Consider the following 15,591-nt stretch of genomic DNA (forward strand, 5'->3'; position numbering starts at 1 on the left):
AACAAAAGCCATCTGGAAATTTCACTTCTTTAATAAATTGACAAAATTGTTGTCTCTGAGCAAGAGTTAACACGTAAGAAGCATGCGGCTTCATCAACTTTCCACTCTCATCTTCATAAATCCACAATGATTCCCTTACTCCCATCTTCTTCAAATCATATCTTGCATTAGTGGTGTCATTAGACTTATCATTGTCCAAGATTGTGCCGAGGAGACTATCACACACATTTTTTTCGACATGCATGACATCAATGTTATGTTTTAAAATGTTTGTACTCCAATAATCAAGCTCGTAGAAGATGCTTTTTTTCCTCCAATTTCTATCTTCCGCAACTCTTCTACGTTTCACACCTCCAAACTGCAAGTGTTTTCCAGGAACTTGGGGTGGAAGGTTGTTCACTTCTTCTACTATTTCCTCACAAGTAAATCGTTTCGGAGGACGTCTTCTCTCAATTTGTCCATCGAACTCAGTGTTCCTTCTCATTCGATGTGTACTGGGCAAGAATCTTCTGTGACCAACATACGATGTCTTACCGATCACTCGAATGGAAGATGTGTCTTCATTACATGTAGGACAAGCTTTGTATCCCTGACCACTCCATCCAGACAAACTACTTCGAGCTGGAAAATCATTGACTGTCCATAAAAGGGCTGCGCGCAGCTTGAACATAGTGTTGGTCGTACTATCTCTCGTAACAAATCCGTTCGCCCACAACTCCTTCAACTCATCCACCAATGGTCTTAGAAATACATCTATGTCCTTACCCGGTGATTTTGGACCAGGAATAAGGATGGTCAGCATCAAATTGTTGTCTTTCATACATAACCAAGGTGGAAGATTATAGTTCGCCAACACCACAGGCCACATGCTGTATGCCAGGTTCATGTTGTCAAATGGATTAAATCCATCAGCAGCTAAGCCTAAACGGACATTCCTAGGATCACTTGCAAAACCAGGATGATTGACGTCAAAGTTCTTCCACGCCGTCCCATCCACCGGGTGTCGCATCACTCCATCATCTTTCGATTTCTCAGTGTGGTGCCATAGCATGTCCTTCGCTGTAAGCCTTGAGCTGTATAGTCTTTTCAACCGGGGTGTCAATGGAAAGTAACGCATCACCTTATGCGGCACCTTTTTTCCTTTAGTTTTTTCAAAAGTAACCCATCGACTAGTTCCGCAAACTGGACATTCCTCTTTGTAAAATAAACAGCAATCATATTGGCACACATGAATCGACTCGTATCCCAACCCTAATTTCTTCAATCTATTTTTAGCCTCGTAGTACGTTGATGGAATTTTATTTTCCTTCGGAAAGGAAATCTTTAACAACTTCAATAATTCATCGAATATGTTGTTAGGAATCTTCCCTCTAACTTTCAAATGTAATAGCTTAGCTAAGAAGTTAAGGGAAGAAATCCAATCACATCCAGGATACAACTCAGCTTCAATCTCCTCAAATAACTCGTCGTAAAATTGACTTGCGCCACTATTGTCTACTTGCTCAGTTGTCGGTAAGAGGAAGTCCTCCACTATGGGAATCATCTCGTCAACTTCATCATCATCAACTACTTCATCAAAATCATCTAGTTCCGCTTCCCCATGATAAATCCACCTCTCATAACCTTGATAAAACCCCCTATTGAATACATGTGCTTCGACAACAGGTAAAATTTCAAGCCTATTATTTATGCATCTGACACACGGACACCTAATTCTTCCATCAGAATCCTTATATTTCGAGGCCATCCTAAAAAAAGATTGTAGACCATTCCAATATTCTTGACAAGCACGATTTCTCAATGTTGTCCAAGTCTTGTCAATCGCCATCTAGAGTGTTACAAGAGTCTGTGAGTTTTTGTAATGTGAATAGGAATGGATAACAAAAAAATTTGTTATCATTTTTTAAATCTTATGCAATATTATAATATTTTATGTTATTTTATGATGTTTTATTAGATAATGTTATTCAAATTTATTTTATGTTATTTCATTATTTTATTGTTAATACTTTAAACATATCATTTTTGTGCCGATATTCCTGTAGTTGATAGTTGTAGTAAACAACCATCAATCACAAGCATACCGGGACAGAAAAAATAAATTATTATCAGATATGTAGTAATTTTAATTAATCATTATTAATTGTAAAAACTTTTATTAAATAAATTTTTTAATTTCTATATTAAAATAATTTAATAATAGTTAATATTTTAATATCATATGTTATTTTATGATGTTTTATTAGAAAATGTTATTCAAATTAAAAAAAACAATTCATTCATTATTTTATTGTTAATACTTTAAACTTATCATTTCTGTGCCGATATCCCTATAATCGATGGTTGTAGTCAACAACCATCAATCACAAGCATACTGGGACAGAAAAAATAAACTATTATAAGATATGCAGTAATTTTTAATTAATCATTATTAATTGTAAAAACTTTTATTAAATAAAAATTTCAATTTCTATATTAAAATAATTTAATAATAGTTAATATTATTAATTATATAACATTAACTATTAAATTAAATAATTAATAATATTAACTATTTAATTAATCATTATTAATTTTTAAGATTTGTATTAAATTAAATTAAATTAAATTATTCAATTAGATAATGTTATTTAATAAAAAATAAATTATTATAAGATATGCAGTAATTTTTAATTAATCATTATTAATTGTAAAAACTTTTATTAAATAAAATTTTCAATTTCTATATTAAAATAATTTAATAATAGTTAATATTATTAATTATATAACATTAACTATTAAATTAAATAATTAATAATATTAACTATTTAATTAATCATTATTAATTTTTAAGATTTGTATTAAATTATTCAATTAGATAATGTTATTTAATAAAAAATAAATTACTATAAGATATGTAGTAATTTTTAATTAATTATTATTAATTGTAAAAAAATTTATTACTATAAAATTTTCAATTTCTATATTAAAATAATTTAATAATAGTTAATATTATTAATTATATAACATTAACTATTAAATTAAATAATTAATAATATTAACTATTTAATTAATCATTATTAATTTTTAAGATTTGTATTAAATTAAATTAAATTATTCAATTAGATAATGTTATTTAATAAAAAATAAATTACTATAAGATATGTAGTAATTTTTAATTAATCATTATTAATTGTAAAAACTTTTATTAAATAAAATTTTCAATTTCTATATTCAAATAATTTAATATTAGTTAATATTAGATAATAATATTTAATAAATAAATTAAAATAATTTCTTATAATAATTTATTATTTATTTAATTAATCATTATTAATTTTAAAGACTTATTAAATTAAATTATTTAATTAAATAATGTTGAATCAAAATTTTATTATTTAACTAATTAAAAAATTAAAAAATAAATTTTTATAAGATATGTAGTAATTTTTAATTAATCATTATTAATTGTAAAATTTTTTATAAGATATTAATGAAAATTTTCCTACAAAATTTTATCCATTAATATATACATGTCATTATCAAGCTTAGCAAAATAAACATAGAAATAAAAATACAAATACAATCAATTTCAGACATACTTTCCAAAAATTAAGCAAATATATATATAGAACATACCGATAAAACAGCGAAGTTTATGTAAAAATCAACCCAAGTTGTCACAAGCCACCTGAAACAAAGAAAAATTATATTGAAAAGGTCAAAATTGAAAGACAATTAACAGACATCCTTTTAGCTTGCCATTGCATGTAAAGATATGCAGCCAGTAGCATGTACAACATAGCATACCCAAAGAACAAGGCTCTGGTTGGAATAATCTTGCGCTCGGCGTCCACTGACTAATTCCAATAGTAGCACCCCATAGGCAAATACATCTGTTTTCTCATCTACTATCCCATGGAGTAAGTACTCAGGAGCAAGATAGCTGCGTTTGCAAAATACAAAAACTTTTAAGGCTAGACAAAATCTTTGAGGGAAGACGAGAACTGAAGGAAGTATGAGGTCTACTAACCCGAAGGTGCCTTCAAATTTTGTCACGATGTGATGAGTCCAATGCTTGAGCAGCCACTTTGCAAGTCCAAAATCACAAATCTGTACGAAAGAGTGGTTACTATATAAGTTCAAATAGTAGACATCAATGGATAGAATAGAACAATAGTATTATTGATCAATATTATTGTTTAAAAATGTAAAAATTTCCAAGAAAGAAGCAAGCAAAGCAGAACATGTAGCAAAAGCGCACAACAATGTACAAATATTTAGAATCAACATGTATAATACTCAATACAAATGTTTAACTGTTCGACATTATTTTGAAAAGAAAAAAAAAGATGGATTTATACCTGAAATAGAGTGCGTGAACGAGAAAGTGAGAGATTTTGGAGCCAGTACGTGATTCCGACGTGTGAAGTATGTGGATCACTCATCAACCATTGGTTTTCATCAACTTGAAACGGGTGAAAATGGCAGTCGGGAGGGAGAGAAAACGGGTGAGGGAGACGAATGGGCTGGGGAAAAATGTTATTAGATATTATATACTATTATTACCGGCGGGTCTCCGCCGGTAATAAAACATCAACGGCGGGTCCGCCGGTAATTCAACGTCACCGGCGGGTCCCACCGGTATCACCATACCCCGCTGGCGGGTCCCGCCGCTATATCCATTATCCCGCCGGTATTAATTTTAAAACCGGTCTCCCAGCATTTGTATTAGCGGCGGATAATCCGCCGCTAATAATGCGCAAATCCGCTGCTAATAAAAAATTCATTTTTTATTTTGATTTCCTCATTATTAGCGGTGGACCCAGTACTCCGCCGCTATATATACTGCACATTACCGGTGGATTTAGTCCGCCGGTAATATTTCCGCCTCTAAAAACTATTTTTCTTGTAGTGTATAGCTATCTAGAACATCCTACAAATTTTCAAGAAATTATGAATAAATTATAGTACCGAAACAGGGTCTAAACTGTCTGTTGCACGTGTGTCTTTTTTTTTTGTGTACGCGTGTAAAATTTGACAGTTTGAACTCTGTTTTCGGCTTCGTAAACTATTCAGAATTTCTTGAAAATTTGCAGGATATTCTAAATACATACAATGTGTACCGTCATATAAAAAAATTTGAGATTATATCTATCCAGATGCCGAAAATAATAAAAAGATGCACCAGTGTTGCAAAAAAAAGTGATGTATTATAATCGTTTCCTATATATATATATACAAATTAAATAATAAAATAATGTAATTGGGATAACTATTCTACTATTAGAACTCATCTATCCACCTACTCTTATTTTTACAAAGAATCTATACTTTTACTCTCAACAAATTTTGTGAGTAAATTATATTATATTTTAATTTTTTTTATTAATATTTGAATATAGTGAAAATATCTTTTAAATTTATCAATTCTTAATAAATTATAGCACATTTCCAAAAGAAATAATCACATCTTAACTGCTAGTTACCTACGATTACTAAAAAAGCATAACAAGACGTATATTTGATGCAAAAGAAAAAAACTTAGGAATTTAACTGTCACCGTGTTAAGAAAATATATATTTTTACCGTCAATATTCATATATTTTAATCAATCATATTTTTAATGAGTAATGATACGTGCACTAGAAATATGTATCCAAATATTATACGTAGTGACGTGTCACTGATTTTTAAAAGAGTAAATCATAATTTTAATAAATGTGATTAGTTAAGCTAAACTGTTACGTTACTGTGTATAGTGTTTAGGTATAAATTTATATCAACGTATTATTACTTCTATTTAATATGTTCAAATTAAATAGGTAGGCCATGATTCAAGTACTACTTTATGTTTGAATATCATAGTGTCTGCCGACAAATGAATAAATTTATGAATGACTAGACATCTAATGCAATTAATAAGTAAAGACTATTCAACTGTGGATGTTTCCTCGAGTTTTCTTTATATGCTTATTTCTTTTTTTATTTTATAAAATTGAATTTCACATTTCTTTGGAATATTATATATTCTCACTAATGTCACATAAATTCCTTATTCACAGAAATAACATTTCCAACTTTCTCATATCTCTCTCTCTGGTGGAAATAATATCACAAACACTCCCTTCTAGCAAGTACGTATCACAACATATCCTCTTTTATTAATTCATTGGTTTCTTTTTCTTGTTATCTACCCTCTTCTCAATATATAGTTTTTATTTAGTAGTATATTCCTGGGAAAAGTAATATTTCATACATATCTCGACTGTTTAAAAAAAAAATAAGACATCACCTCTTTTAGATAAATTTCTTACTGTTTTTATTTTTTTAGATACGAGACTATGGCAAAGTGATCATTAATAAAGAAAGAAGAAAATGGTAGTGACTACTATGCTGAACTATTTGTTTGTTATCATAATTATTGGATCGTTGTTAATGGCAAGATCGTCAACAGTACTAGCTATAGTTGCGAAACCTACTCTTATTTTTACAAAGAATCTGATACTTTTACTCGCAACAAATTTTGTGAGTAAATTATATTATATTTTAATTTTTTTTATTAATATTTGAATATACCTAGAAGTGAAAATATCTTTTAAATTTATCAATTCTTAATAAATTATAGCACATTTCCAAAAGAAATAATCACATCTTAACTGCTAGGTACCTACGATTACTGAAAAAGCATAACAAGACGTATTTTTGATGCAAAAGAAAAAAACTTAGGAATTTAACTGTCATTGTGTTAAGAAAATATATATTTTTACTGTCAATATTCATATATTTTAATCAATCATACTTTTAATGAGTAATGATACGTGCACTAAAAATATGTACCTAAATATTATACGTAGTGACGTGTTACTGTTTTTTAAAATAGTAAATCATAATTTTAATAAATATAATTAGTTAAGCTAAACTGTTACGTATAGTGTTTAGTAATAAATTTTGTATCATCGTATTATTACTTCTATTTAATATGTTCAAATTAAATAGGTAGGCCATGATTCAAGTACTACTTTATGTTTGAATATCATAGTGTCTGCCGACAAATGCATAAATTTATGAATGACTAGACATCTAATGCAATTAATAAGTCGGGAAAATGTTTGGTTCAGTAAAGACTTTTCAACTGTGGATGTTTCCTCGAATTTTCTTTATATGCTTATTTCTTTTTTATTTTATAAAATTGAATTTCACATTTCTTTGGAATATTATATATTCTCACTAATGTCACATAAATCCCTTATTCACAGAAATAACATTTCCAACTTTCTCATCTCTCTGGTGGAAATAATATCACAAACACTCCCTTCTAGCAAGTACGTATCACAACATATCCTCTTTTATTAATTCATTGGTTTCTTTTTCTTGTTATCTGCCCTCTTCTCAATATATAGTTTTTATTTAGTAATATATTCCTGGGAAAAGTAATATTTCATACATATCTCGACTGTTTAAAAAAAAAAAAGACATCACCTCTTTTAGATAAATTTCTTACTGTGTTTATTTTTTAGATACGAGACGTACGTCAAAGTGATCATTAATAAAGAAGAAAGAAGAAAATGGTAGTAACTACTATGCTGAACTACTACTTGTCTGTTATCATAATTATTGGATCGTTGTTAATGGCAAGATCGTCAACAGTACTAGCTATAGTTGCGAAACCTGGTTGTCCAGAAAAGTGTGGAGATGTAACTATTCCATTCCCTTTCGGAATTGGGTCATCATCATCCAACAATTGTTTTCTTAACAAATGGTTCGAAATCTCCTGCCGCAACTCTACTACGCCTTTCCTCGATCAAACTCAACTACAGGTACTTAACATTTCGTTATATGACAAACGGGTTCAGGTGAGAAGCCCCATCAGTTTCTTCAACTGTGCAAATAAGACAAGCAAAAGATCAGCAAATTTAACAGGAAGCCCCTTCTACTATTCTTTTTACAATCAGTTCATTGCAATAAGTTGTGGTGCTTTTGCCAAGTTGGAAATAAGGAGTGGTAAGGAGGTCTACCAAAATGGGTGCACAAGCAGCAGCTCCACCTGCTCATCATCATTCAGTAGTAGTAATAATATTGATTTTAGTAATTGCGACGATGGCATTAAATGTTGTCGTACTTCTTTCAAAGGTGGTGACAACTTCAAAATCTCTATGGATAATGATTCTAGTACGACTCTTGCAACAAATCATGATAACGAATATTGCAAATATGCGTTCGTGATTGATCCTAACTACAAAACATCCCATGATGATGATGATCTGGATTATTATGTTCCTGTCCGACTAAGTTGGAACATTAACAGTAAGTATTTCGACATATTTAAAACACATGTTATGCCAACCACATCTAGCAGCTTCGAATGCGACAACTATGATGGTGTTGCTTTAAATTCCTCTCTAGATCGGATATCCAGATGTGTCTGCCATCACGGATTTCGAGGGAGTGCGTCCATTCAGGACGGGTGTCAAGGTAAACCAAAATCCACCGCTAATATTATTTAAATTAATTCATATATATATATATATTCTTGGATGTTTTTGTTAGTTATGTAAATAATTAGATTTTTTTTAATTTATGTTTTGCTTTGCATATGCTCCATTCTCTTTAATTCTAAAATTAAATAAGTTGTTACTCTTTATTTTTAAAGATGTTCTAATAAATGTGGAGAAAATATACTTTAATTATTTTTATTTATATAATACACTTGAATACTGACTGACAAATTTTTTTATTCTTTCAATTTTACGGAAATTTTTACATTTATTACCGTTTTGCCTCTTTTATTCTTCTTTTGTGTTATTTTATAGTTGTCCAGGTTTATGTAGAGTTGTTTTCGTGTTGTTTTTTTTAATTGTTTAAGTTTATTTGTAATTGTTTTATTATTGTGTTGATATCTAATTGATGCTTAGTTTTTTTTTTTCAGATATATTTCAATTTTTTTTTAAACGTGTTGGTATGCACTGAGTTGACTTCCAATTATTGTTTTTTAGTTGGTTTTGAACGTGTTAATATGTAGTAAGTTGATATCTTGTCACGTCCCGAGCGGTAGGCCTTAGCAGATTTGTAATATCCATAACTTGGATGGTCAAAGGTCAAACTTTGACCCTCGTTGGAAAATAGTCTTTATAAATTATCATTTAATTTATAATAAATCGTACTATAATTATAAGTTAAAATAATAAAATAACTCCTATAATTATGTATAAAAATATTAGTGATAAAAGTATGACCATTTATCATTATAAATAAAACAATAATATTCCTACAATTATGTAATCACCAAATAGTTAAATTTAATAAGTCATAAACACCCAAAATAATACTTAGCATCCACCATTCCTTATCCCTAACTATTTCATAGATCATTCAGATATACCGATCATTAGATTCGAAGTCGAATACATAAATAATGCTCAAAAGATAAGACAATGACACAAAATAGAAATAGGCTAAACACATTGGCTCCATCGATAATTCATCTTATCCACAATTGTGTCACTAGGATCCTGGAATGGGAGAGATATAGGGGGTGAGCTTATAAAGCCCAGTAGGAAAGCAACTAATAACATAGGACTCAAACGTTTAATAAAAACCCCTGCATGGTTAGCTTTTCAAAACAAAACATACATCATCATGTATAAACCAAAATAGAGAGAAACCACAAATAAGAGCATAGCTACAAGTGCACATCACACTATCCCCTAGATCCCTAGTTCCCATTACCCACCATAGAAAAACCAACATCCTAAACCGGGTAGCCGGACCTCATAACCACCATAAGGAGGAGACTCATAACACTTCCTGTATACAGATGCTAGGTCTTTACACCTACAGGTGAGTGGACACCTGATCTACCTATGATGATACAGAGACTAGGTCATGAAACAACAACATGCACAAATCATGATTACTATGGATCTCATTGGTATAACCAAATGCAGGTAAACATGAAAAGAAAGAAACATATTCCCTTTTTATTTTAGAAAATTGGGCAGCATAACAGCTGCATTTGAATAAAACCCAAAAATCATAACCTGCATAATTAAGTGAACAAAAGAATATATTTGACACTCAGTGCCCTCAGAACAGAACAGAAAACATGCAGATTAAGTTTTCTATTTTTCAAACATTTTATAAATATCAAAATTAGAATATGTTTAATGCAATTCAATACGAGTAAAACAAGTCCAATGGTCAAGTTGAGTCCCTAACTCTTAAGAATTTTCAATCCGAGCCCAAAGCGACACTCCCAAGCTTAACGATTATCCTAGAGTGATTTAATTCGATTTATATATCACGTTTTGCGTACGTGTATCAAATGAGCAAATGATTATCATTATTGCATTCCTTATTCAAAATCGTGTCCAACGACATATAATATGACCATATTTAAAATTTCAAGTTCCGGAACCTCACCCAAGCGGTGCACTCTAGCGGTTGATAGCGATACCGGAAACGTCGATGAATATATGCATGGCATATATCAAAACGATCCTCTTGAGTAGTACATCACGGATGCACAACTCCTTTGCCCAAATGACCTTTGGTTTCGCCGGAAAATGCTTCCAAAGGGACAGAGATACCCAAAATCTCGCCGGAGAAAAATAACGAGTTGACCAAAATGACTTAGTGGGTGACGTTCCTCCCTTCACACTGGTTCCAATGGTGCCACCCACTCACCGAACGGAGGTCTGGGTTCACCGGAAAGCGCGGTCAAAGTTTTGATGACGAAACTTTGATTGCTCCGTTCGTGTGCGTCGTAACTCCAATGGCCCTGAGGTTTTGCGGATGGGGTTGTCACCGGCCACTGGTGCTTCAGCTTCGGCGCGTGGCGGCAAAATGGAACTCCAGCAATGGCTTTGTGGTACCCCGACGTGGGTTGTTGTAGAGACAAAAAGTAGTAGAAGAAGAAGAAGAAGTACTCGGGAAGAAAAATGAAAAAGAAAGAAAAAGAAAAGACACAAATTGTATATAAAGGTTGTTCATAAATGCAATTAGTTAGGACTTATTATTATAGTTACAGTAATCTTTTTTTTATAATATATATATGATAATAAATAAATAAATAATAAAGTTTATATTAACTAAAAAAATTATGTGCTATTTAATTATCAGATATTAATGAATGCATTGAGGGAACAGTGTTGTGCCCTGGAGGCTCTACTTGCGTGAACACTGTCGGGGGCTATCACTGTAGTTATAAACGCAAGACCATCTTTATAGGTATGTCTTTATATCTAATGCATATATATATATATATATATGAGAATTCTTCTACAGCGGATTTACTTTAAGCCCTACCGGTGGAGTTCTCAGCGTTCTCGACCCATGAACAGTTTTCGGCGCGATTTTTTTTTATGACCATATATATTGTAACTGTTTAGAGCATCCTGCAAATTTTCAGAAAATTCTTAATAGTTTAAAGTACCGAAAACTAGGTTCAAACATGTTACACACGTGACTAATTTTGTTTATACGCGTGGAAAACAACATGTTTGAACCTAGTTTTCGGTATTGTAAATTATTCGAAATTTTCTGAAAATTTGCAGGATGCTCTAAATAGCTACAATATACACGGTCATAAAAAAAAGTCGCGCCGAAAACTGTTCACGGGTCGAGAAACACTGAGAGACCTACTGATAGGGCTTAAAGTAAAGCCCCAATAAAAAAAATTGTCATATATATATATAATATATATATATATATATATAATTTTCTTTGTGTGTATGTGTGATTATCTATTCATCATAAAATAATATTTTGTAGTGGTTAATTAATGTAAAACATAGTAAAAATACATAACAATAGTGCATCTAGGAATTCATTCCACCAAAAATAAAAATCAATAATAATAAATATATAATGGAACAAAATTTAAACATTACACATATATATATACTAGATACAAGCAACGTGCAGTCTGCATGTTTGCTTAGTTTTATTTATAAAATTTATTAATTATTTTTATTAAATTTATATTAATATCATATAAATTTTGAAATAAATATTCTATTTTAATTAAATAATTTATTTATTTTTGTCTAAATTTATGTTTGTTCTAGTTTTTATATTTAGGAGTGACAACAAGAGATTATATTATATGTTTAATGTAATATTAAATATTATGTGTAGATTTTAAATTTAATTTTCTTGCTATTTTAAAAAAAAATTAATTTGTTGCTAATTCATAGTAAATTATATTATATTCTTAATATGATATTATTCTAACAAGTAAGTTTAAGTTTAATTAAATTTTATTTAAGTTATAAAACATATGATTTTATTACTTTTAAATAATTATCATTATAAAATATCTCAAAAATATCATGTTTTAATTTGTTTAATTATTTATTATTTTAAAATAATTATCATTGTATAATATCTTATTTTAATTTGTTTAATTATTTATTATTTTTAAATAATTATCATTACAAAATATCTAAAAAATATCCTAATTTAATTTTTTTCAATTATTTATTTTATTTTATTTAAATTTAAGTGTTTACAAACTACCGTTAAATATAAGAATATTCTATTAAATATAATAATATTTTGTTAAAGTTAACATTAACAAAATAAAAACTGTTAAAACCAAGAATTTCATTTATCTACACATTTATTATATAGAAGAGATATACAAATTAAATAATAAAATAATATAACTGGGATAACTATTCTACTAATAGAACTCATCTATCCACCTACTCTCTCATTTTTACAAAAAATCTTATGCTTTTACTCACAACAATTTTTGTGAGTATAAGAGCTTCATAATATTATATTTTAATTTTTTTATTAATATTTGAATTATAGCACATTTCCAAAAGAAATAATTACATCTTAACTGTTAGGTACCTACGATTACCAAAAAAGTGTAACAGGAAGTATTTTTGATGCAAAAGAAAAAAACTTAGGAATTTAACTGTAATCGTGTTGAGAAATTATGTATTTTTACCACCAATATCCATATATTTTAATTAATCATATTTTTAATAAAAATTTATAAATATATTTTAAATCTATCACAAATTTTAATTTAATAAATTGAGGCTATTTTGTCACCAAACTACCCTAAAGTTTGAGGTTTGTACGCATCATAGACTCAATCTTTTTTTTTTCAGCGAGAAAAATACCAGAAATTAGTATAATAGTAATTCCGTCACTCTTCCTATTGATCTCCGTTAGTTTGCATTGTAATTTAAGAAAAACACAAAAAATTATTTTGCATTGTATTTTAAACAATATTTTTATCAAATGAATAATAGTATATTTCATTATCTAGCCTAGAAACCAAAACAGAAAGAAAAAAATCAAATGTTTGATAAATTTCAATTTATATATTATAAAACTTATATCAAAAAATTAAAGTTTAGAAGAAGAGAAATAATAATATTAAAAAATCAGTTCAATTTATGCTTATTTAAAATTACTAACTAATTAAGAATAAGTTTTTAAAAAATTCCATATTTCTATAAATGAATGATTATGTTTATTTATTCATACATGATAAACAGGTGTGGGGAGTACATGGATACTATACATATTCATAAAGAAAAGAAAAGAAATTAAACGCAAGAAAGCATTTTTCAAACGAAATGGTGGCCTTTTGTTGGAACAACAGATACACTCAAGTGAAAACAATGTCGAGCAAACGAAGTTGTTCAAGTCAAAAGAGTTAGAGAAGGCAACTGATAATTTCAATATAGACAGAGTTTTTGGGCAAGGAGGCCAAGGCACTGTGTACAAAGGAATGTTGAAAGATGGAAAGATTGTTGCTGTAAAGAAGTCTAAAATAATTGATGAAGCCAAACTCTCTGAATTCATCAATGAAGTTGTCATTCTTACACAAATCAAACATAGAAATGTTGTCAGGCTATTGGGATGTTGTCTGGAGACAGATGTTCCACTTCTAGTTTATGAATTCATCCCAAACGGAACACTTTCTGAGTATATTCATGACAAAAATGCAGAGTTTCCTTTCACATGGAACATGAGATTACGAATTGCAACTGAAGTTGCAGGAGCTCTTTCATACTTACACTCAGCAGCTTCTTTTCCAATTTATCATCGAGATGTCAAGTCTACGAACATACTCCTTGATGAAAAACTCACAGCAAAAGTTGCAGACTTTGGTACATCAAGAACTATCTCCTTAGAGCAAACTCACCTGACCACTTTAGTTTATGGCACATTTGGCTATCTAGATCCAGAATACTTTCAGTCTAACCAATTCACAGATAAGAGTGATGTTTATAGTTTTGGAGTGGTTCTTGTCGAGCTCTTGACCGGACAAAAAGCAATATCTGCAACAAGGTCAGAGGAGGAAGGAAGAAGTTTGGCAACATATTTCATGATGACAATGGAGGAAAAGAGCAGTAGTTTGTTCGACATTCTTGATGGTCAAGTTCTCAAAGATGCGCCAAAAGAAGAGATCTTAATTGTTGTTGATCTTGCAAAGAGATGCTTACATTTGAATGGAAGGAATCGACCTACCATGAAAGAAGTAGCAAAGGAGCTAGAGAGGATTCAAGGCATTGATAATAAAGATTCCAATGGTATTCAACATAATTATGAAGATTTAGCATATGCACAACCTGAAATTGCAGACTACTCTTGGAATGTTTCCACATCGTCAATAGGGTTAACTTTTGATAGTGCTGCTACTAGCTTCTCGTTGCATCAAGAATTACCATTGTTGTAAGGGTGAACAAATAGTAATATCCTTTTTGTACGTAGAACTCTTCACTTATTTTTTTCTATCTCGAATTTAGAGATCAATTATACATTGTGGTTTACTTTATTGGATAATATTGTTAACTTTGGTTTCATCTGGTTGTATAAGCATTCAATGCTTGGTACTTTTACTATGTAATATAATATAGTAGTATTCGTGTTTTTGTATTGTTTTGGCCTTTTTATTTTTCCAATTAGTCCTTTTTACGGATTTTTATTGCCCACTATCTAATAAATATTATCTCCATAAATATTATCCTTACAAGTAGGTGAGAATGATGGTGAACATCATATTCACACAAATATACATTTCAATCTCCTTATCAATACTCGATCTCTTCTGGTACGAAACACAACATTTATTTATTCTTAATATATTTTTTCGTCTAAATATATAATTTATTTTTTAAAAGAAAAATCAATGTGGAGTCACTACAACAATTATAGGCATTTGCGGCGTGGGCATTAGCGGCAAGCTCAGTCTGCCGCTATTGGATAGACTATTAGCGGCGGACATACGATTATTAGCGGCGTATAGTCCACCGCCAATTGACGTAATAAAAAAGCCCGGGAATTTTATAATTACTATTAGCGGCGGGTAATTACTATTATTAGCGGCGTATAGTCTTGTTGCCAAGTACGAAATGAGGAATGGTAAGGAGGTCTACCAAAAAGGGTGCAGTAGCAGCAGTTCCACATGCTCATCATCATCATCATCATCATCCAATAGCAGTAATAATATTGATTTTAGTAATTGCGATGGCGTTAAATGTTGTCGTTCTTTTTTCTCTACGGGTACAGGTGACAGCTTCAAAATCTCTATGGATAATGATTCTAGTACGACTCGTGATAACGAATATTGCAAATATGCGT

At 30.0% G+C, this 15,591-nt stretch overlaps 1 protein-coding gene across 2 annotated transcripts; it reads left to right on the forward strand.

The window, feature by feature from the left end:
• The first annotated feature begins 6,026 nt into the window (after positions 1–6,026).
• LOC133783569 (wall-associated receptor kinase-like 10) lies at positions 6,027–14,888 on the forward strand. 2 transcript variants are annotated; one of them, XM_062223225.1, is made up of 6 exons: positions 6,041–6,116; positions 6,314–6,360; positions 7,239–7,304; positions 7,500–8,454; positions 11,101–11,208; positions 13,500–14,888. In XM_062223225.1, exons 4-6 carry the CDS (start codon positions 7,548–7,550, stop codon positions 14,684–14,686), a joined length of 2,202 nt encoding a protein of 733 aa, XP_062079209.1. In that variant the 5' UTR covers positions 6,041–6,116; positions 6,314–6,360; positions 7,239–7,304; positions 7,500–7,547; the 3' UTR covers positions 14,687–14,888. The 2 variants fall into 2 exon arrangements, with proteins under 2 accessions (XP_062079208.1, XP_062079209.1); XM_062223224.1 differs by lacking the exon at positions 6,314–6,360 and having other exon boundaries at positions 6,027–6,116.
• Positions 14,889–15,591: the final 703 nt, after the last annotated feature.

Source organism: Humulus lupulus, chromosome 6 (genome assembly GCF_963169125.1).
Source record: "Humulus lupulus chromosome 6, drHumLupu1.1, whole genome shotgun sequence".
NCBI lineage: Eukaryota > Viridiplantae > Streptophyta > Magnoliopsida > Rosales > Cannabaceae > Humulus > Humulus lupulus.

What these genes read in the sequence shown, in the direction of transcription:
- LOC133783569 (XM_062223224.1), top strand. Translation starts at nt 7,548, where the DNA reads ATGGTAGTAACTACTATGCTGAACTACTACTTGTCTGTTATCATAATT. An exon ending in CATTCAGGACGGGTGTCAAG is followed by an intron (nt 8,455 to 11,100) that starts GTAAACCAAAAT and finishes TTTAATTATCAG; the next exon opens with ATATTAATGAATGCATTGAG. An exon ending in ACGCAAGACCATCTTTATAG is followed by an intron (nt 11,209 to 13,499) that starts GTATGTCTTTAT and finishes CATGATAAACAG; the next exon opens with GTGTGGGGAGTACATGGATA.